The sequence below is a fragment of the Passer domesticus genome, chromosome 13, assembly GCF_036417665.1.
Source record: "Passer domesticus isolate bPasDom1 chromosome 13, bPasDom1.hap1, whole genome shotgun sequence".
In the NCBI taxonomy this organism is placed as follows: Eukaryota; Metazoa; Chordata; class Aves; order Passeriformes; family Passeridae; genus Passer; species Passer domesticus.
In genome coordinates, this window is record NC_087486.1 from 14,086,307 (window position 1) to 14,109,887 (window position 23,581).

The following is a 23,581-nucleotide window of genomic DNA, read 5'->3' on the forward strand; positions in this document are numbered from 1 at the left end:
TTCATTTCCTAAAGATGGTGGTCCAGAAAAGAATTGGACTGGGAAAGATGAAACATCCACAAACAAGAATTTTAAGAGCTTCAATTACAGTTTCTTGAGAGGAAACAAAAAATAAGTGTGCATCTAGGTTCAAATATAGATCTTACATAAGCTTTGGCAAATTTGGACTGTGGGTTTTGCTGTATTTGTACATCAGAGCACAACCTCCACGTCTGACACAAACATGTCTGTGTTAGAGAGAAAGTTAAACTTTAGTCTCTGCTAGTGCTAATGTCATCTTTCTGATATGTACCCAAACTTTACCAGTCACTGAACACATTATTTACTATTGATATTATTTAGTTTTTCTAAACTATCAAGTTTGAAATGCAGATTAATTCCTTTTTTTCATCTGTAACTAAAATATCCTGTCCAGAACTCTCCCTTCTCTCAATGGGAGAATCCCCCTCTGCAGAAAATGAGCAGGACCACAGAAACCTAATTGTTTCTCTCCTTTATAATGAAAGGAAAATCCCCTGATGCCTGTGCTGGGGGTCATTGTGTAAAACAGTGGGAATTGCCAGACAAGCAAGAGCATTTGCATTCTCAAGCAGATGATTTTCATCAAATATCTCACTCCAGAGTTTCCCTTTGATCAGCAGCAAGACTGGCAAACTGAAAAATGGTGCTAAACTGTTACAATATTCCACAGCTATCAAAACTGCTGTGGGCATATTTGTAGCACAGCACAGGTACAAGCCACTGTTTTTAGTCACAAGTCAAAGGAAATCACAAGTGCCTTGGAAACTTCAAAAAAAGGGTTGGGATTGGTGGTAAATACCTCCAAGTAAGTATGACAACTGATGTGTCAAATACATGAACCCACCAGGCAGAACAAGGAACAGAAATGGGAGAGAGAAGGTTTGTGAGGAGAGAAAGAGAAATGGCAAAAGTAATGCAAATATTAGCCTGCATTGATATAAATGGAAGGAAAAATAATCACTAACAGTGATGTATGAATTCAGGTTTTTCTAACAATCCCACCAGTGCTATCCTATAGCCCAGTGTCATGACAATATTTGGAGTCTAGAGATTACATGATTGGTACATATTTATTCTAAAACACACCATGCTCATTATGTTACAGCTTGTGCACACCGTCCACATAATTGCCTCCAATGTTTTTCCCCAGTGCAAAATGTTATTTGCTGTAGGTCCATAAAAGCAGCTGGATGCTGTCAGATAAGACTTTATTAGATATAGACTATACTTTTGTGAATAAAAGGAAAAAATCTAGTGTTCACACACTGAGGTAATACATAAAAGGAGAAAGAGCATGGGAAACTAAGTTCAAACAGATTTAGGGAGAAAAACAGAATTAAAGGAAAGCCTAAAACACTAAGCAGCAGCAAGGCTGAGTTCCAAACTAGCTCATTGCATGAACATTTTACTTCTGAACATCTGGACCAGAAAACTGAATCTGTTCAAAAAAACCAAGGTTTCTCTTCAGGGCAAGCAAACAGTGGGAAAAAAAATGTAGGCAGTATGTAAATATACAGAGGAGGAATATACAGTGAAGGAATTTGCAAGAAACAACATAATATTTTCCAATTCCCAAGAAGCTGGAAGAAAGCTTGCCCACGATGATGGGGTTTTCTCAAAGAAAAGCTGGGAAATAGAAGTTTCTTGCATCATCATTCCTCTAAAAAGCACTGAGTGATCTTTTCAACTCTATTCTAGATGGAAGCCTTCCCTGCCAAGGTAATCCCTGCTCCCAAGGGTGGTACAAACCAAACACAGGGATGTCTCCTATCATTCCAAGCTCTAAATATGAAGGAGATAATGGTTTTCACATGTCTTGTCTAAATATACATTGAAACAGAAACTCAGAATGAACACTGAAAGGAGCAGGCCTGTGTCTCCTGTCCACCCTGCAATAAAACTTTGCTGGGGATCTTCTTTGCTGAGTGTACAGTGAAATTTGACCCAGAAAGGGTAACATTTCCCCAATGTGCCTGTGCAAGAGATATGCTTATTTTTGCAGTGCTATTTAATACCTGTTACAAGGAAAGGATTCCCCTTTTAAGACTATTTTAAGACCTCTAAGAGAATTTAAAGAAATTTATGAGAAGGCTACATTCAGCCACAAGAGAGTGGTTTAAGCAGATACCTGACAGCTCTTTTTCTTAAACCATGTTGCACAAAAGCTCTGCAGTTTAATAAAAAGCACTGCAACCAATGTGCCTGGCAGAAGAATACGTCAGCAATGGAAGGTTATAAATGTCAGAGTGGTGCATTCATAAAAACTGCACTGAAATGCTCCTGTACATCCTGTCCCTGCTCAGGCTGTGGGACACAGGGGCAGGAGGCTCTGCATGTCCTTGTCACCTCCTTGGCACCCTAGACTCTGGGCTTGGGCAACTGAACAAGGCAAGCCTCTCCCATCCTGTGCCAAGGCAGATTTTGGGTTCCCTCTGCCAGGCTCCAGCTGTCCTCAAGATGAGGCAAGAGGCTGGGTTCCACTGGAGATGCTGCTCATCACAGCAACAATGGCAATTCTCAAACACAGAACAATAAAAATGTGTAACTTCACATTGGTAACTTGCAACCTGCATGACACAGCATGTTATGGGCAATATCTCTATTTCAATCTGGAAGCAGAGAAAGGCAAGCAAGATTGATTATTTTTTATTTACTTACTTCACTCTTGTCACAGTTTCCACATACACATGAAATTTCATGCTTCAGTACCTGCAACCCATCTTTTGGTGCAGATACAAATAAGGAGCTCAGTTTATGTTGGTTGAGAGGAGAATGAGATCAGGATTGAATTTTAAGACAGCTGGGATGGATTCAAAGGTTATATTTGCAGAATATGAAATATTCAGAGCCAGGCAGTCCATGGCTGTCTGTGTTCTGCTGACACATTTCTGGATGGAAAGCAGAAAGCTGAACTAGAGCTTTGCTCAGCCAAGAGGCTCCTACTGAAGAAGACAGTCACGTAAACTCCTGTGAACTCAAACTGCTCACTTCCAGGCTATTGCCTCATTTGCCAAGAAATGGTTAAGAAATATAGCAGTTTTTAAGAACGTGAGATTAATTTTACTCTTTTTGTGAAAGCCGTGTCATCAGGGTATCAGATAGTATCAGTAGAACTCAATATGCAAAATTTAAACATAAAAATTCCTCAGTGTGGCAGTGGAAATCAAAGTAACATCTGTGATACCTTACTGCTGGCAAGTTACATTTGAATGCAATGAAACTGAACAAAAGCAGAGCAGAGATGACCTTGCAGACTTCATAACACTGATGGCAAAATATAAAGGAATCCAGGCCAGGAATTGCCTTTCAATTCAATTCACTACCAACCATGCCCTGGTCAATGGTGTTCCAAGGATGTACTCATTAAAGCAAAGTTTCCATGTTGAGTTACCCCAGGCATTTCCAGTGCCCTCATTCACCAGCAAAGCCTTGCATTTGTCCACAGCACTGGTAAAAACAGTGTGAACCCCATTCTCCCCCCGTGAAGGGAATAAAAATAATAGTTGGTACTAGAAAATAGCAGAACCATTATAAAATTCATCAAACATACCAACCAACTCAACCAATTATTTTCACATAGAAATGTTGATGAGATTGTAACAAGTTTCAGTAATGACTCACCTGGGATAGATTTGAATAAGGGCCTAAAGGGGAAAAGCTCAGTATTTCTACTGCCAACTGCTTAAGCCAAGCAGTTCCACCAGGATATTTTCTTTCCATGGAAAGAAAATCCACTATAAAGTCCTAGTGAAGCGTAGATGAAAAGACAACTAGAAAGATGGTTCTAAACCAGGATAAATTTACTTTGCAATATAATCTAATTATCTGTTATTTTAGCCATTTCATGAGGTTTGGAGAAAAGAATTCCTTGTTTCCACCACCAGCTTCCTTTTTTCCCTTTTTTAATCTCCTCAGAGGATAATTAGCTCACAGCTGCGTAACTCAGGAACATATTTTCATCATCCCTTCAAACTGCCTGTTGTGAGCTTGGGCTCTCACAGAAGCACTACAGGATTATTTGATACTAATAAATGCATTTGTTCCTACACCTTGAATTAATGGGTACAAGGACAGATAAACTCTGTTCCCATTACAAAGCGATTTATTCAGTCAAGGGACAAATAAGAATAAGAATAATGGTCAGAACATACGGGAAGCACCAGAGCACAGATGACTAAAGTCAAAGGCAAACCCCCCATGGACCCACAAAGCCTCACTAGGATGCAGTTTGATGAACTTCTTGAGAGAGGGGATAGGTAAAAGGTAACTTACAGCTCAGTCACGTCCTTGGGAATTCCCTTGGGCAGCATCCGCAGCCCTTTGTTGCTGCAGCGAACCACGGAGTCCACACAGGTACACTGGGAAGGACAAGGAGGGGAAAGCAAGCAGCTGCTCTCTTCATTACCTGCACAGGGACAGAGGCAGAGTGTGAGGAAATCAGCATTGCAGCCCAAGGCACCCACTCTGAAGATAACTGGTGACAATACATCACAGTATTTCACACCAGATCCAATCCTTTGGATCACCCTGCCCTCACGCACATTCTTTAGGCAGCAAGAACAGCTCATAAACGGAATAGAAATATTTTAAAATATTATTTAATACATTTAAAATACTTTTTTCCCCCCTAAGGAGAATCTACTTCGTAATTCTGCAATTATAGTGCAATCCAGTGTATGAATCCCAAATCCTCCCCCCACCCATAATATGCCAGCTGAAATGGAGAACTCGACTAGCACATTGCCCTTAAATTTATCTAGAGTGATGATATTCCCTATCTACTCTCCTTTTGGAAGACTTTGGTAAAATTCAGCTTTTAGATGTTTATTTTTTATCTTTCAAAGTCAGCCTGGCACTTTGTTTATGATCTGAATTGTAAAGCCTCATTGTTTTCAACAACGATAACCAGGCAAACAACAAACTGAAGCAGCACACTTCCAACTGCTGGCAATCCATCTGTGCACACTTAAAAATATCAACTTTCTCCAAAAATGGTTTCAAAGGTCCATAAACAGCAGATTAAATCTTGTAATTGAAGAACAATAGGATTTCTGCAGTAGAAACCAACGCTTTGAAGCTAAGAACATTAAAGCATGGATTTTCCCCAAAAGCAACAGGCTTTGCAAAACATAAGGCACATGCCTGCTGCAGGATCACGATGTATGTGAAAGGAAACACTTAGTGGCACATTCTGGGGATGACAGGGAGGGGAAGCACACAACTGTGTGTGAGCACAGGCAGCCCGAGCTGAGACCCAGAGCTCCCAGCCTGCTCTTTCCTTCTAACTGATGCAAGGACTAATTGAGACAGATCTGGTTCTTTCTTCTCTCTGCTGGAAGCACCCATGAGCATTGAGATTAAAGAAAAAGACTGGAAGTCCTGGTACAAGATAACAGGATTACCCCTGACTGTATGGGTAGGAATCATTTGCATTCAGAGGGCTGGGGAGGCACCACCAGACTACAGAAGAACAGAGAAGATTTTTCTTCTTTTCTTCCCCACTGAGTTTAATGACTGGAAACAAAATTCAAAGTCCTTCATAAATCTACAGAAAGAGCATATTTTTTCAGCATATTTAATTTTCCCCTGTGTTCTGTGTTTCACACCCTGCCACCACCTACTTTCCATTTGCCTCGACTCCAAGTTACTGCCTGACAGAGAAAGCTCCCAACTGTGGAATGACATTTCGTGCACCAGGATTCTTCTTTTCTCCCAAGTGTGGAATGTCAGTCTGTGGACCAGGATTCTGGTTGGGTTTGGGGCTTTTTTCTCTCAAATTAAAAGTGAGTTATTCTTTTATGACTAAACCTGGGTCTCTTGAGCTCTGAGCTCAAGAACCTGGGCCCATTGCCAGATTGCTTGACTAGGACAGGAATTAATTTTTATTCTAAGTAGGGAACTCTTATTGTCTCTTCAGAGGTATGACTAACTGCACCTCCAGCCTCTCTGGTCTCAACAAGCTGCAAGTCAAGTTGGCAAGGCATTCATCAAGGAATGTTCTCCTTACTAGTTTCTCTAAATTCTGCTTGACCAGAATACAAAAACTACCTGGAGAATGGAAGAAATGTCAGGGTATTTTCTTTTAAACCCAACAAAACATGAAGCATCACTCAGTCATTTCAAATAATGTCCAAGTTTTTTTTAAATTTCCCTGTATTCACCTTTTACTTGTGACCCTGAACAGTATCCAGATCTAAGAGACTTTCCAAGCAAGCACAGCTCCCACTGATTTCAGAGCGTTAACTAAGAGTAAGGAAGGCCCAGGATTACACCAGGGTTAGACTGTGCAGAGCATTTGTCTACAATAAATTAATTCTTATATTTAGGTGTAGATAGCAGAAATTCAGAAACTGGAAATCAAGAATCAAAATACATCAGTGATAGAGAACAGTGATCTTCAGCTCTAGGTGGCTGCTTTTTCCACCACCAAACCAAAGTGTTTATTGTGCAGCACTGCTCGGTAGGGAGGAACCTTCTCAACATTACACAAGTGCCAAATCAAACTGGATTTTCTTACCATCACAGGTGAAGTCCTGGACATCTACATCTTGGATTGGAATATCCTTTAAGAAAAAGGGTTTCAAGCAGCGTGGATTTCCACTGACAATTCTCTTCTTCCTCAGCCACTTCCCCAGCCAGGCCAAATGGCAGTTACAGTTAAAGGAGTTAGCCAGCAAATTACTGAAAGGGAACAAAACATAATTCCATTACACATGAACATGCAGAAATACTGAAATAACTACAGAAAGATGAGGGGCTCCAAGTCCAGGCTCGTTCCTGTGCTCCTGTGAGATCCCTCCTCCATCCTGCAGATCTGGAAAGTTCTATGCAGGTTTTATATTAGGGATATGATTATAATTAAAATATATATATTTATGCATATATAAACATGTTTATAAACCAAAGTGCTTAAAATTATTATTTAAACATACTTACACTGCTACCAGAGCTGGATTTATTGTGGAATTTAACCCAAGCTACAGGTCCCACCCAAGTCTAAACTCACCTCACCAACTGCACCCAGGTGTGCATGATCTTCACCATGATCATGTTCCTGCCCCAGCACTCCCATGCCCTCCCTCTGCCTCTGTCCCAGCCCACACAAACCAGAGCCACTAGGGAGCCACTGGCAAGCTGAATTTGGGGCTCCTATTGAAACAGCAAGGATAGTGCTATACATGTACATACATACACATATAAAGCAGTACTGTCATCTTGGGCCACTTAGGAAGATTTCTCTCTCTGGGTACCTGTAGTGAAAAGCATCTGCTCTGCTGCCTTGTGCACTTTGTGGGGTCTGCTTCAAATCTTGCTCCAGCTCCTGAAATATCTTCCATCCAGAGCTGCAGCCCTGGCATGGTGCTGTGGTGTGCAGCCCCCAAAGCAATCACCTGGCACCTCCACGGGAGGGATGGAGTCTGAACACAGCCTGGCTTAGCAGCTCCTTCCTAACTAAACTCCAGCTGAAAGAAAGAGGCTGAGATCCCTGTAAAAAGGGAGAGCTGTCTCTGCTATGTACAGAGACATGGAGAATCAACAGCCTCACTCTGAGGCTGCCTCATGGATGAAGAATGAGCTGCCAGGGCCTGTGCATGGAAAATGCAATCTCTAAACTAATACTGGTGGAATATTCACATCATGTATGAATGTGCCCAAGAGTTAGTATTTTGGTAGTACAGAAATAAATATGATAATGAAATTTCCTTAAACAATAGCATATCTTTTAAGACAAGAAATTTGAAGGCAAGAAACAGGCACTTCAAGTGCAGGTGTGGTAGCTGAAGTAGCTTTTAAGTCTTCACTTACAAGATGCTTTCACAAACCTAAATACGCAGTCAAAATCACATTAGGACTTCAGCCAAACAATTCCTTCAGAAAACAATAGTACTGAAGACAAAAACATGTGGCATAATTGAGGTGGGGCAGTTAGAAAGCAAACTCAAAGCAACTCCTAAATTCTGTAGGTTGTAGGCCAAAATCACACAGCCACAATATGATTTACAGCTGCTCTCAGCTCTGCAGCACAGCCTACTTCAATCACTGCTCTGCCCTGGAGCTCTAGGGTTAATCCCATGTGGATTTAACACAGGTTTATGGACATTGCGGAAAAAGGAGAACTGGGGAGAGCAGAAAACTCAGCATAATGTTATAAAAACACTCCACCTGCTTCACACTAAGATTCAAACACTGCAGAAAGGTGAGAAAACCAACAGGTTATGCAAGAGCTTTCGTAAAGAAGGAGCAAAAAGGCACTGAAAGCAATACTCCAATTCTAGCTGCTTTCCTTCTGAATTGTTTTCCATGTTCTTTAATCCATAATGGGACCACATGCAGGATGCTTTGTATATTTTCCACACTGATAGACTTTGGCATGAGCAGAGTGCCTGAACCAAATGTCTGAACCGCCGACGCCGAGTGAGGCAGTGCTTCAAAGGCCATTTGTTCCACTGATGGAAGAGAGTGAGATCACATTCACAGAACTGCTTCCATGACACAAATGCTCAGAATTTAATAATCCACAACTGGGAACAAACAGCAGGTGTGTATAGTCAGGTTTCTGAAAAACCAGCAGCTCTGAGGGTAAAGGACATTTTGCACATCTAGAGAGCATCTTACCAAGACTTATCAAAAACTTTCACAAACATTCCATCTACAAAATGCTCCATATCAAAAAATAGTAATTATCTCTGCCTAGAGAGGAGAGATTGCTTTGACTTAATGTAACCATCCACAAAGCCTCCTTTTCTTCTTGACAAACACAGGTTAATGTATGATGTAAACTTTTTGGACTCTTTAGTTTAGAAGTTGGATGATGCTTTTTCTTGGGAGGTAAGAAAGAAATACGTTGTTACAGATAAAACTAACGAATAAACAAATCTCCCAATTAGAAATTCAAATCAGTCCAGGCAGAAAAAGAACAAATTTATCTTGTCAGTAATTCCATGTGATCTTCTGCCACTTTATCAACTTCTAGATTGCATCTTTTTCCAACTGCAGAGCAGGGATTTTTAGCTTTAATGCAGTCTGAAGTTCACACATGTCTCTACATACATGCTCTTTCCATGGCAAGACTGTGATGCAACTATTGATAGAAATGTAAGATGAAGTCTCTCCTTAAAGTATCACATGGATAAAGAGATTTCCTACTCGACTTGAAATGGAATTGAAAGTCTGGAAAGGCTAATTATATGTCAAAGCTTTACTGAGGAAACTGGCTATTCAAGTGGAGTTCTCAAATCAGAAACAGAAATGTTGGGAAGAAAAATTGATGTGAAAACTCATCATTAATAATCAGAGTTCTACACATACAACAGTGATTTACCCACTCAGACAGAAATACAGCAATCAAACTTTTAGCAGAGATTTTGTACTAACATTAAATGCAGAAGTGTTTACTCAAGGACATAGACATATTTTAAAAATCAAGGGGAAATAGAAGTCTTGAGGAATGAAATATGTATATCCTACTACAAGTGCCTCTTCAAAATTACAAAGAAGTCATAGAATATTAACTATTTAAATGGATTCGAGTGACCTGTTAGAAAAACATGCTGGAACACATCTGGATGTTTTTGAAATTAGATTGAAAATGTATTCTGGAATTCAGGTTAAGTTTATACAAGAATAGTTTTATGTCATTCTGGCATTATGCAGTTATGCAGTTATTTTAATAATAATCCATAGAAAAGCAGTTCTGCTTGCAAATATCTCCCTTGACTGTGCCAAGGACTAAAAGATGTGACTGAATTTTCTGTGTGAAGAACTGCAAGGGCACTTCAAATTAAGATGCTACAGTGCCTAGTTTGACCAACAACAAAATAAAATTGCAATTTTTTCTACCAAATAGATGTTATTCTTCTATTGAAAATCATTAGATAGGGTATTATTTTCCGATCTGTCCATGTTTTGAGAATATCAACGAGACTGACTCACAAAGGGTAAGAACAAAAGGAACAATGTTCTTTAGTGCTGCAAATATGCCAATATAAAAATGGAAATGGAATGTTGCATGAATTTCATCTCCCATTGACAGAAGTGAAAGTAAAGCATTACAGTACCCGATTAGCTCCCAAAGTGTGGGCTGAACAGGGAAAACAGTCACACCATCTAACTTCAGTGTGTTTGTCATCCAATAAATCCACCTACAGAGCAGTGCTGCCATGAAATGAACAAAGCTGAATTCTGCATTTATGGCAAAAATCACCACGGCCTTAACCCAGGGTCTAAAGAAGTCAAAACCACACCTTTTCTGCCTGTAGATCAAACACAGAATGCAAAGGTGTCAAAGAAGAAACTCTTCCACCAAGACACAGCTAGGAACCAACAGGATTATAAATCAGGGCCTAAGCAATGCTCTCTAATTAGCAGCATCTTTAATTGCTCTTGCTAGAAAGTGCAACAATCTTCTCCAACAGATAAAAAAAAATGGGCTATATTCTAACAAAATATGACAAGGACCATGCTATGAAAGCAAGGCAGGGGCTTCACAGGCTGATTCAGAGAGTGCCTGTACAAAGGGAGCCACGGAGGAAGCACAGCCACAACAGAGAGGAGCAGGCAGGCACTGCTGCAGCACAGTGACAGCAAGCTCCCAGCAAGGGCCACTTGCTTTGACCAGACACTTGAAAACCGTCAACAAAAATAATCTGCTTGTGTTTCTCTCTTTGTCCATCAACTTCAAGGAGATTCTTGGGACTACACAATGTAAAAGGAAATAAAATTCTGTGTTCCTTATGCTGCACGAAGCTAATGTCAAAATGATAACTGATTTGCTGGTGAAAAGTTGCCACAGCAAAGGGAAAGTGTCAGCAACAAAACAGCTGAGATTCAACACTTCCTTCTTTGCCCAAACATGATGAAGAATGTTTTCTAATCCTGAAATGCAATAGGATTGAGAGTTTATTTTGACTGGACAATTAGGCTGTATTTTCAAGACAGACAATTTCCATTAACAGCAACACCAGGGTCCCTTCTCACAGCTGGAAATAAAAGGCAGAGTTTCTTTCCATATTTATCAGTCTGTACTTTATTAAAATGGACACACTAAAAAAACATTTTAAAGTATTTAAGAAGCATGGGAAATATTTCAAAGAATGACTGAGAAGTGTAAGAGAATTAAAACAAAGCTTAGGTTGGGATTTTGAAATTCAACTTCAGTAAGACTTGACTATTTTGTCTTCTTCAGGTGCTCTGAAAATCTAAGAATTAGCTAGTAAGACTTCTGCTGTTTAACTAATTTAACTGAAATCCAAGAAAGCTGTTCTTACAAAATCAGACTCTACTGACACTATAGCATTCAGGGAGCTGAGTGTGTCATAAACCACACTCTTTGAATCTGCAGAAATGGTTTTACATGACCTTCTCCTGCACGTTGTATTGGGCTATGACATACCAAAACACAGTCATTCTGCCTGAGGCTGGCAACCTCCAGGTATTTTCAGCCACTCCAGCTGAAACTAAAAACTAAAAAAAACCCAAAAAACCAAAAATAACTCAAACACCTTGTAACCTCCAAACCTGTGATTTCAGTAGGATGGAGTTTTCTTTCCCTAGATGAGATTTTCCATATAAACTGAAACACTGTCTTTTTTAAAAGGAAAGCACAGAAGAACAGCACCATGACATGTTCATCCCATAAAAAGATAACTTACATTGTGGACAAAGAGACCAGAGTGCTGAAGGCTCCAGGGGTGATGGTGCTGATGTGATTGTCATACAGAGACAGGAGCCTCACTGAGCTCAGGCCAGCAAAGGTGTCGTTGTTTATGCAGCTGATGGAGTTGCTCCTCAGCATCCTACAAGGATTAAAACAGGGAATTAGGAACCACTGGGAGGGGCTATAATTTCAGGATGGGAGGTGCTTTACCAAGGGCATCAAGAGATGCTTTGGAAATCACTCTGTTTTTACTGCTTGCTGAAGTAGAACACAGCTAGAGGAGGCTTAGATTCATTTAAACATGGTCTTGTAAATTTAAAATGCATCTCTTCCACTCAACGTTAGAGCTAATGGGAACTGCACATCTGAAAGCAATATGCAATCAACATTATTACTAGTGACAAACCTGAAACAAAAACTAAAGACTCGATTTAATAAATATCTGAGAGTAGGCTGAGATGTATTTCAGAGATCATTTGAAAAAGACTGCCAGAAGTGTGTGACAATAACAATACTGGCTGCTTTACTTCTGCTCATGTCCTGGATGTTTTCTGCAATCTGCAATGCAAAAGTATAGAAGAAAACAGTATCCTCATCAAAAATCATGAATATTGTAGGAAAGATTTCCAGACCTGGCACAAGCTCTGGAATGCCATTATCATCATTAATTTTGAAGACAAAACCCAGTAATTATTCTATAAAATGGTCTTTGCTTGGTGCTTGTACCAGATGAATCAGTGCTGTGTTTTGGAAGATACATCTCTCTGAGTTGTTATGGTAACAATGAACTCGACAATAAAGACCAATTAATCTGAAAGGCTGGAGTATCTTGTTTCACTCCATTGCAAAAGAGGCTCATGTGTATTTGTTACACTGCATGCCAATCAATATCTGGGTCTGTAAACATCACTGCACTGTTGTGATATTCCTACTTAGGTGAAAAATCATTCAGTAATTAAAGCACACTACCAAAGACCCACAAAATACATGCAGCTCCTGCTGCAGTGAATTGATCCTCCAAACTGAGGAGGGTTAACTGCTGGGTATCAAACACATGCAGTGAACAATGGAAACTCAGACTCTCTCAGGAGTTTGAATTTAAATCTTAGATTGGTATCTGCCAGCTGGCCTTTGAAACGCTACATCAATGCTACCTGAAAATCACCAGAGAGAGTTTAGATATGCTGGGAAAACATTGACAGTGACATCACAGACCTTGCCTGTTTGGGGCTGAACACTGTGCTGCTTTTGCATCACTGGTCTGTGCAGTTACCACCAGAGGCACCACGGTCTCTGTAATTTTGGGATTGCAGCTGGGGTGAAACTGTGTCAGGAAAGACCCACAGGGCACAGAGACACACCTTTGGCAGCTCAAGAGCACAGGCTCTAAAATGAACAGGCAGTAAATGAGGGAATAAGGCCCTTAGTGGCTCGGGAGCAGCAGGGAACATTTCTGCTGCCCTGTATGGAATGTATCAGGCAGCAGAACTGCAAGATGGGGTGGATGAATTTGAATGCCAATGTATCCTGCACAGTGATTTCTTACATTGCAGGAACATACAGCCTTTAAAAGCTGGACCATGACCCTGACAAATGCAGCCCCTTTGCAAAAGATTACTATTTTAATGCTGAAAGAAAGTCAATTAATGGATAGCAATATATGTCCCTCAAGCCAAACCCTTTGGTTTCATATCATGGTTCACCACGCACTGTGTGCCCTTTCTGAAAGAAAACTTAGACTCACAAATCCTCATATCATGCTGTGTATATTTAGACTGCTTTATCAGCTGGGGAAATGTAGGTCAGGTCAGCAGGATAGCTTGAATGTTAAGCATCTTTTTATTAAAAAATGCTGAATTTTGTTTAGGAGCACTGCCACAGGCTGCTTTACAGTATAAAAATTAATTTAATATCTATGGGCAGTATTTTCAAATCCCTTAGTAAAGTGCATACATTAAATTGAAGAACAGATGGCTGTAACCACAAAAAATGTTAATGGAACAGCAAAAGTTCCATATTTGTCATCACAGAACAAAGTCCTTGAAACGAAACTTGAATTTCTTTTTACACTTGAGTAAGGACTGTACTAATTGTGTCATGATACCTTGCAACATAAGTAGTATTTTTTTGCTAATGAATAAATTGCAGATTTTAATTTTATTTTGATTCCTAGAGTTTATTTCTGGACAGCCCCACATAGTCAAGTGCTTTCTTTCTACAGCACAGCTCCAATTTGGGTGGAGGAACAGTGGGAGGATGGACAAAGAGACAGTAAACATGTTCCTATATGTCTTGTTTCCACAGGAAATACCAAAATAAAAGCATTAAATGACTTGAAGTGCACATATTTGACACATGACAGGCTCCCCATCATGTCAGTCCTGTGAAAATCTGTCCCTTTTACAGAAATAGCTCATAAATCTCAAACCTGCCCAGGACTAGAGCTGGATTGAAACCCTCAAGGCCCAGCAGTAGCACTGGCTGTGCAATAAGAGATATTTCAGCAGGCACTGCTGAGCCTGAGCACTCCCACCCTGCCCAGAGAGGAACAGAGGCAGGGCTCTCTCTCACTTACAGGGTCTTCAGCCCCGTGAGGCCCCTGAACATCCGTCCATGCACGGATTCCAGCTGGTTCTCCGTCAGGATCAGCTCCTGCACGCCCGCGGCGCCGTCGAACGTGCCCTCCCGGATCTCCTTGATCTTGTTGTTGCTCAGATTTCTGGAAGGACACACCCAGTGACAATAAGAAAATCAGGAGTGTTTTATTCCAAACATCACACTGGAGGGAGGGAGATAGGAAGAATTTGTTCCTTTTAGTGGTTATCTAGAGAGACCTATCTATTCATCCAGCAAGGAGCGCATCCAGAAGTTCAAAGGTATTCCTATGTTCTTACAAATAGCTCCTTGCACTCATCAAAACCACAATTATTTCAGCTATATCAAGACAACTTAAATTAATGCAGCTACCAGATTTTAACTCCTCATGTAGTTCTTTCATATCCATGCTTCTGAAAACAGTAAGCGGGAGTTTCCAGCATCTGATTCATGTCCATGAAGTTATGGACAAAGCTTGGGTGTGGGTGCTCATCTGGCAAGAGTCAGTTATGTTACTGCTATTGAAATGCTGCCACAAATTGAAATATGGACCACTTTTGTTCACTGTACCATGTATCTGATACCAACTTTAGTATGTGCATTTAAATAAAAAAAAACACCACTCAAAATGAAACAAGTATCTCTTAATTGTCAATTCACAGCCACTGCAATACACAGCACTATTTTCTAAATATTTACTCTGCCTATACAGTCTCAAGATGTTTGCTTATAGATCCACATTAGAAAACTTTGATCTACAAAGTCAAATGAAGTTCTCCTGAAATGCAAAATTAATCTTTTGAATATTTCATATTTGTGAAAACCCCCATGAACAGACAACTTCTGAATGATAAAAGTGCCATCAGAGATGTATAAAAATAAATGGCATTTAATTATTTAAAACATTTATATACAAGGCCTTAAACACATTAAAACTTTGAGCCTGAGTCCTTCAAATATCTCCCATGATGTCCTGTATATATTATGATGAATAATTCTATTTGTTGAGGTCTATGACAGGAAACATTGGTCTTTGTTTTACTGTCTACAACAAAAAGGAGAAAGTACAAGATATATTCTTGGTCCCAAGAAGATGTTAAATTCCAACACCATTACTCATGCAGAATAGCACATTATTCCAAAAATGATCCCAGTACAGACACAGCATGAGTAATAGTTTCAAAATCCAATTCCAGGTGATATAAAACAAATGACAAGGTATCAGATTAACACCTGGGCTACTCTGCTCAGAAGAGCTGGCAATCTTACTGGGATAAAAGTTGACAGAAGACATGGAAAGAGGACAGCTTGGCCTCAGATAGAAATAATGTGGGTCTTGCTCTTTTCAGAAGTCATCACTTAATAAAATAAAAAAAAAAAGAGCCTTGGAAATATGTTTCATGTGGGAAACTGGAGTACACTGGTTTATGTCTGCTGAACAACTGTCGGAGAGTGGGCCCTACAGCATGTGGCCCATCACCTCTTGTGCTTTCTTGTGATCAGAAAGAATAGGAGCACGCCAGCAATCAGCCAAAAATAACATAAAAACATCTAGAAATACTTACAGGCAAATTTCTCTTTCCAGAAGTTTAGTGCTTTGTGCTAGCGCTCACATGAAGAGTTTATGTTCAGTGTCAAAGCAAGTCAAGGGAGGATATTCTGACATATGCATTTAATTTTGGGGCTCAGCTATTTCTTTAGTGGAAATGTTTATAGCTCAGCATCTCTTCTGAATGCTGGCATAAATAAATGCTCCCAAAGATGCCCCTCCTGGTAAAGATCATGCCACGATGCATATTTGCACAGAATAAGTAAGAAAATGTTTGTGGTGGGAAGGGAGGGTGAGTTACTGTAATAGACAAAGACTTTGCAGATTGCAAACTGACCTACAGTTGTAGTTGTAAAGTTTATAAGTTACTTTTTGCCATATAAAAGATATTTAGGTACATGTATTAAAACATGGGGGCAATCTTAATGGTCTATTAGATACTGAAGGCAGAAAAGAGCAAATATTGGAGACAAAAGCTGGCCAACATCTGCAAAGGAATTGGCACCTTTATACAGTGCTAACATCTGAATTTTAATTGCTGCCAAAGGACTTCAGCAGATAGGCAACTCTGCTCATTTGAGTTAATAATGCCTGATCTTTTCAGCAAGACAGAATTACCCATAAATATGCCAGCAGTCTCAGAAGAAGCCAATTATAAATACCTTTCCCATGCAAAAGATTTGAAAATCCAACATTATGCTGAAATCAAAGTTGCAAGGCAGAGAAAGGAGAAGCTCTGCAGTAATAAATAGGTAAAGATGTTACAGTCCTGCAATCCTGCCTGGAGTATTGTCAAAGCAGATGTTCTGCCAACCTGGATTTTGTTATTTGTCTTCCTGAACTGGAGTTTCCCATATCAGAATGCAACAAAAAAAAAAAGTGGTAGACGACAACATTCAGTCACCAAAGGGGAAAAAAAATGTTTCCTCTTAAAGTCTGAACAGCTAGAATAATAAACATGAGAAATTACATACTTTTCAGTCTAGAGTTACCAGGAAAAATAATCAGCTGGTATAAAGTTTAAAAAATGAAAGCACTGTAGTACTGCAGACCTTCTGCCTGGTCTGCAACTCTGAGACCTCTAACTCCATTCTTCCCAGCTCTAAAAGATTCTTTTATATGCGATCATCACACTTGACAAGGAATTTTTTTATCAGAAAAAAACCTACTGACAGTTTATAGCAAACTCCCACTACAGAAAAGCCCCATCCTCTTGTGACACTGAGCTTCTACAGGGATTCTTCTTGAAATACTGGAAGACAGTGGAAAATAAACTGAGTTTTGAGACTCCTATGCCCTCTGGCAGGAGCCAAATGGGAGCCAGCCTGACCTCAGCCTGGTAACTCCTGAAGGCTTTTTCCATAAGGACTTCCTGATTTACCCTGGTGATAATATTTCATCCTATTTCCAGACTTTTATTTTGGGCAAGAGGTCAAAAGAAATTTTCAGAAAGCCTGGGTCTGCTTTATGGGGGGCTGTGAATAGGAAATGACGAGATCAAGAAGCTATCAAGGTGACATTGTTCACACAGCTCACTTTTCAGTCACATTTTATTTACTTTATGGCTGAAGTTTATAACAATATTATTTCTGTCAATCTCATAACTTCAAGAGCAAGCTGAATTCTATTCTCACTTAACAGAAGCATTCACCCTGCTGTATCTGCTGGGGCAATGTCAGCATTCCTGCTCCCCACTGCTGAGTTACTGACACACCTTCTCATCTGGAAAACCCCTGAGAGAGATCTGCAACCACGAGAGATCTGCTTGGTGTCACCTCCAACCCTGCAGTTTTATCATCCTGAGTGGGGTTTCCCTAGAATATTTCTGTCTGCTGGAGATGTGCTTGGAATCTTTAAGCACATGTGAGGAGGAAAAGCCCAGTGCTGCTGCATTCCCCTGGAGGATGCTGAGAGGGTTTTACAGCCTTTACCAATGGTCTGGCTGGGTTTGATGGTGTCAGCTCTCCTCAGGAGCTGCATGGCACTGAAAGCCTTAAATACTACAGACAGACAGTGAATTGCACTCAGTGACACCCCTGCACTCATCCAGCAGAGCAGATTGATGGCCTTGCTGCAAAAAACACAATGAGCCCAAATGCCAAAAGCACAACACTCTCCTCAAACCCATTTCCAGAAAATAAAGTCTGTTCCTGTGTAACAAGCGACAGATGACTGCAACCTCATTTGCCATGGCAAAATTCATGCTTAGGGGAAGGAACAACAGGTAACAGCTGTTTCCAAGGGCACAAACCACTCCTGCCTCCCCCAGAAACCTGATATCCTGGTTTTGAAGCTGACTTCTAGTCCACAAACTTTATCATGATTCAATTTTATTTCACATGTAAAACATTCAGATCCTGGTCTGACACTCCATACAGTTCAATCTAGCAGAAATACTTACAGCCAAATTAAGCCTCCAAAGGCAATTACATGCTGAAGGTGGGTTGGCAGTACCAGCTATTGGCAAGACAGCCTGACATTTCTTATAATAAAGACCATATTATATGTTCACTTTGTAACTTTGGCAAGACTTAACTGAATGAACTGTTAGATGACCCTTTCAGGTTTTGAGGTAAACATTTTTCATTACTCTTGTTCTCAAGAGAAGAGGTCAGTCCCCTTTCTCCCCAGCAGTGCATGAAGTATGGCAGTTCACCTTTCTATTTTGAATGTGAGCTCATTGCTGATTTCTTTTCCCTGCAGAAACAGCTGCTGGGACTTCAGTGGGAATGGCCACTGATTTCCTGTAGGCACAGAGGAGTGGGCAAGCTCTGGAGATGGCATGTGGGGGCTCCAGCCTCTGCCTGTGGGTCAGTATCCCATTTCAGCAAGTAAGGGCCTCTCTGTGCTCCTTCTGAGTCAGATACCTGGGGGGTTTTGATCATTGACCCTGTCGTGGCCAAGAGACCCCTCCAGGCTCCCACTGCCATGGGAGTACCCAGACACTGGAAGTTTTTTTCTCTAATTAACAGCTGAGGTATTGCCAGGGAGTGGTGAGGTTCCCAGCATTTTCTTCATGCCGAATTTGGTGGTTGCTGCAAGAAATGAACTGCTTCCTTCTACAAAAGTCAAAACTTCACCTCTGTGAAGAGGGATGTCTCCCCTCTCCCCTACCCGACATGAGACGTTGATGTGTTGAGTGAGAAGATCTCCCACTGGACACATAATTCCCTGTGAAAGGCAGCAGCTTCCAGCTCCCATGGCTGGAGGGCAGCAGCTCCTGGAGCCTTTTTAGGCCACCCTCAAAAATCCAAGTCCTGGAGCTGCTCCCACTCCTAAAGAGCTCAGAAATGCATCCTTGTATTTCTCCTGCACTCCAGGCAGATTCCAAGTGCTCTTTGCTAACCGCTGCAAAATATCAGCAACAGAGTCCTTGGAGCCTGAAGTCAGTGGGATGGGACTTCAGCCTTCAGAGCCTTCAGCTTTCCCTTTGCACAGGCAAGATCAGCTAATGCCACACAGTAAAAACACAATGAAAGTAAAACTGAGGTCACTGGAGAACCCAATAAATTACTTCTGGACTGGATTAGACCTGTCTAGAAGAATCTACACCAATCTTTTCATTCTACTGTAAAAAGCATTAACATAATGAAAATTAAAATTTAGGTTATGAAAACCATACTGTGTATATGGGATTTTGCAGCTAATTATTGAAGTTGATTATTTTTTAAAAGGCACATGCAGATATGTTAACCTTTTAAAAACTAGCAGGGTAATCTTAGCTATTTAATTCCTAAGTAAAATGTGGCATCACATTGCATTATGTATCTCTGACCTTTACATTTTTATATCAAGAATTCAATTTTGTTTTGCATTAAAATGTATTAAACCCTAGGCTGACACATCATACAATAAGGTTCAGCTTAGGAGGACTATTTACAGACAAATTACACCACAACAGCCAATTACATATTAGAGGTGGGGTTGGTGCTACCACATGTTGCAAAGGTGGTCTGACACTTCCCTTTTTCCCCATCATTTTGACTCTCTCTGGAATTCTGCTGGAGTTTTACCAGCCACAGTGGAACCATGGCTCTCTGAAATGAAGTTTATTTTCCAAATTCCTTGGCATGGATCTGTCAGCAGTCCTTTACTCAAGTGAAAGACAACCAGAGGAAAAGCATTCAAATACCCTTCAGATATCCATATTACAGATATTCAGATTCATTTCAGAAAAAAAAAAAGAGTATTTCAGAGAAAAAATAAAGAAAAAAATTGTATTATTTAGGCTAATGCCCTGCCACTGCAAAGCTCAAGGCTGTTTTCTTAAGCCTAGGAAACAATTCAATTTCCAGACAGATTCCCCCACCTGCTGTTTGCCTTTAACACTTAAGCAGACAAGGAATATATGATGAGACAGAGTCAATACTGTCAATCAAATAACAGTTCTGTTTCTTGTCCCCTATACACACTAAAAAATGGAGATTGGATCAATGCACTTCCTCTCTGATTTAGCAGCAGCAGTGAGCCCCAGTGCAGACCCTGTGCCTGCCCCCCCTGCCACACAGAGCTGCTGCTTTAGGACCATGAGCAGCAGCAATCCCATCTGAGGCACTGCCACATTGCCCCTGCTGGGTGGAGAGGGGCCTTTCATTAGCAGAAGGATTTGGCCTAGTAAGGGCCAAATAATAACTGGAAGGAAAGGGGTGTTTGTTGGTTTCTTCCTGGTAACCCCTTCTTTTCACCAAATGGAAGAAACAGGGAAAGAAGTTCAATCTGGCTCTTTTAGGGACCAGGCCACTGAGTAAAGCTGTGGTTGAAACGTTGGTCTCCTCACGTGAAAAACCACTGTTTTCAGAAAATCCCTTTAATTGAAATGCAAAAACTTCTTTAGAGCTTCAGGTAGAACAAAAGATGTGAGCTCAGCTACAAAGATTTCGTAAGGAGCCTCTGCTTGGAGGCTGCCACTAAACCCAGCACGAAACCCTTTGTAGGGTGCAGCTTCCTTTTGCCATGAGTTTGACCTGCTCCTGCACACCTCTGATCTCAGCAGCTACCAAGGACAGATAAAAGAATCTTTTGTTTCACAAGAAACAAACTCAAAAACACTCTCACAACGGTTTCATGCTGGATTTATGCCCAAAATACAGCCCCTGTCGAGGCATCCCTCCCTCTGAGTGATCGATGAGGACAGGAGGGACAGCGCTGTACTTCCCTACAGTAAGTTTTAAATAAAAACAAATTATTCCAATTTTCAAAACATAAATCCTGAAGGTTTGATGAGGACAGATGCTTTCCAGTTTGTGTATACATTTATATAGCATGCATTTTTCATTCCTGTTTACTATCTACTTACACAGGGAACAGAGCACTTAACAATGTCAACATCATTTTCTGAGTGCACTGTAGCTACAAATTATTGATCATTCATAAAACATGAGGCAAATGTTTGTGATTAGTTCCCCAAGCCTGACAGGCTGTACTTACACAAATACAACCCCACCCCAAGCCTGCAGTGCTGCATCTGAAACTCTTGCAGAAATAAAAAGAATCCCACTACAGTTGCCTCCAAAGCCCCCGAGATCTCACAGGGACTCAAATGGCCAGGAAGCTCCAGATGGCAGAAACCACGTGAAACAAATGCAGAACAAATTGCCTGGTTTGGTTGGGCTCCCTAAATTAGCTTAATTCAGACAATAAAACCTTACTAAAAGCAAACAGTTAAATGAGACATTAGCAATGGGTCCATGGGGTTAAAACTTTAAACGACTTCAGAAGGATCCATTTTGAAGACTATCAGGAGGTATCTGACATATTATTCTCTTTCCAAAACACTGCTTTCATTAAATATATACAATGCACTGTTCCAGGACTGTCAGCAGAATTATACAGCTATATTTGAATGACTGATCTATATGTTTGCTAATTTATTCTCCTCTCTAAACCAATAATGATCACCAGAAGCTGCCATTGTCCATATCTTGTAATACTATTTTCCTTTGACTATTTGAAACATCCCCACCACAGCTGGAGGCACACAATACATTTGAGAGACAAAACCAAAATGCCTAATGTCGTAATCATCTCCAACAATAAGCATACAGTGGAATAAACTCTGGGACAGAATTCCTGTCAGTCTCTGAGTGAAAGACTAAGACATGTAGCCTTAAAAACCCACTGAAATGTCAGCCCAGGGGTCTTTATCTGTCAGGGTGGTTTAACTGTGGCTGTCCATCCAACAGGGAACTCCTTCAGTTTCGTTAAACTCACATTAAAAAAGTGATTTCTACTACTGCAGTACTTAAATATAAAAACTCATCCCTCCCTCCTTCCTTCCAATCCAAGGCTGCATGCATTCTAACAAGCAACTCAGACTTACATTTTCCTGAGGTTGGGCAATTTCTTGAAGAGCCCAACAGCTTCCAAAACAGAAATGTCATTGTCATTCAGACGCCTGAGAGGAACAAACAAAGAGATATTTAATGCTTCACAGATGTCTGCAGATACATCCCTGTGACATTCAGGGCTGCCACCCAGATAACATGACCTTTGTTAAGCAAGGCACTCTGTGCCATCCCCCCAGACTCCTACAGGTAAAAGAGTTTAGCTTTGAAGGAAAAGGGACATAGAGGACTATCTACAGTAAAAGCTCAGGATGTCTTAAAGAGTGTAATGCCAAAGGACAGTGTCAGAGCCCCTTCATCTCCCAATGCATGGGATAAGGAATTATTGAGCTAATCCACTGCACACAAACCTCCTGTGCCTGTCTGAACCTCTGTGGTGCATTCTGCTACACCAGGCACACAACTGGAGATGGGGTCCATGTAACCAGAGGGGCTCTGATTTCAGGTCCTTTCCTATAAAAGTCTGCTGATCTTCAAAATGAATGTGAAGGCCACTGTCTTGGCAGGCTTGGGATGTAAAATTCCTTCTCTGATTGCACACAGCTCCATTTTGCCATGTAGAGTCTCTGCTGCGTTTCTGAATGTCTCTCATATTTTTTCTTAACTTCAGATCAATAATTTTTATGAGGTTTTAAATAAAATAAGTACAAAAAATACAACACTAACTCAAAAAAAAGAAAATTCTGTTTTGAAGGGGCTACTAGTGCAAGAAAAGAACCAGAATCTTCAGTTGCTAAGCAATAAAAATGTTTTCTCATACTCAGATGTCTTGAAGTTGCATTAGTTTAATAAGACCTGCTCCACCCAAGTAGCAGGCAATGCTGAGATGCAATGAGCTCCCATCACAGATTCACTCAAACGGGTAAAACCATTTCTTAAATAAAAATGGCCAGGTACAATGGCAGAGACTCCAGGGTAGATTGACAGGAAGGACACAGCTTGGGCCTGGCCAGCATTGAGGAGGACACAGGGCTGGTGCACGGGGCCATGGCTCCTTTCTCACCCCCACAGCTGGCATAAATGCCAAGGAAATGAGAGTTGTGGTGCAACTCTGAAATAAAATTAGCTTCCCATTTTCACACGGGGATAAAAGCAGGAGGTGCTTTTAATTATCTGAGTCGCTTTTACAGCCTTTAAAAATCAGAGAAGCCAAGAAGTGCAGCTGAACACCCCTGGCAGAGGCACACTCACAGGTCAGTGGTGTATTCAGGGAGGTGAGTGGGCAGCCGGGTGAGTTTCTGGTTGGAGCAGTCCACCACTGTCCCCTCACAGCGACACTTCTCGGGACACACAAGGTCCATGAAGCACTTCCCAGTGAATTTACTTCTGTAATCCTCTGAGCCTGCAATAAAAGGAAAATATATTCCAGCAAACAGTTGTTGATAACTGCAGCAACCAGAGGTACCATGGAATCCA

At 40.8% G+C, this 23,581-nt stretch overlaps 1 protein-coding gene across 2 annotated transcripts in view; it reads right to left on the bottom strand.

Moving 5' to 3' along the window:
* The window catches only part of SLIT3 (slit guidance ligand 3), a 474,203-nt gene that overhangs the window by 91,268 nt on the left and 359,354 nt on the right, over positions 1 to 23,581 (bottom strand). For both annotated transcript variants that reach the window (XM_064388141.1, XM_064388139.1), the window contains exons 16-21: positions 23,357 to 23,507; positions 22,141 to 22,215; positions 14,253 to 14,396; positions 11,673 to 11,816; positions 6,539 to 6,702; positions 4,294 to 4,426 (exon numbers count right to left, since the gene is read on the bottom strand). In XM_064388141.1, the coding sequence (XP_064244211.1) occupies positions 4,294 to 4,426; positions 6,539 to 6,702; positions 11,673 to 11,816; positions 14,253 to 14,396; positions 22,141 to 22,215; positions 23,357 to 23,507 (811 nt within the window). The remainder of the gene's footprint in view (positions 1 to 4,293; positions 4,427 to 6,538; positions 6,703 to 11,672; positions 11,817 to 14,252; positions 14,397 to 22,140; positions 22,216 to 23,356; positions 23,508 to 23,581) is intronic.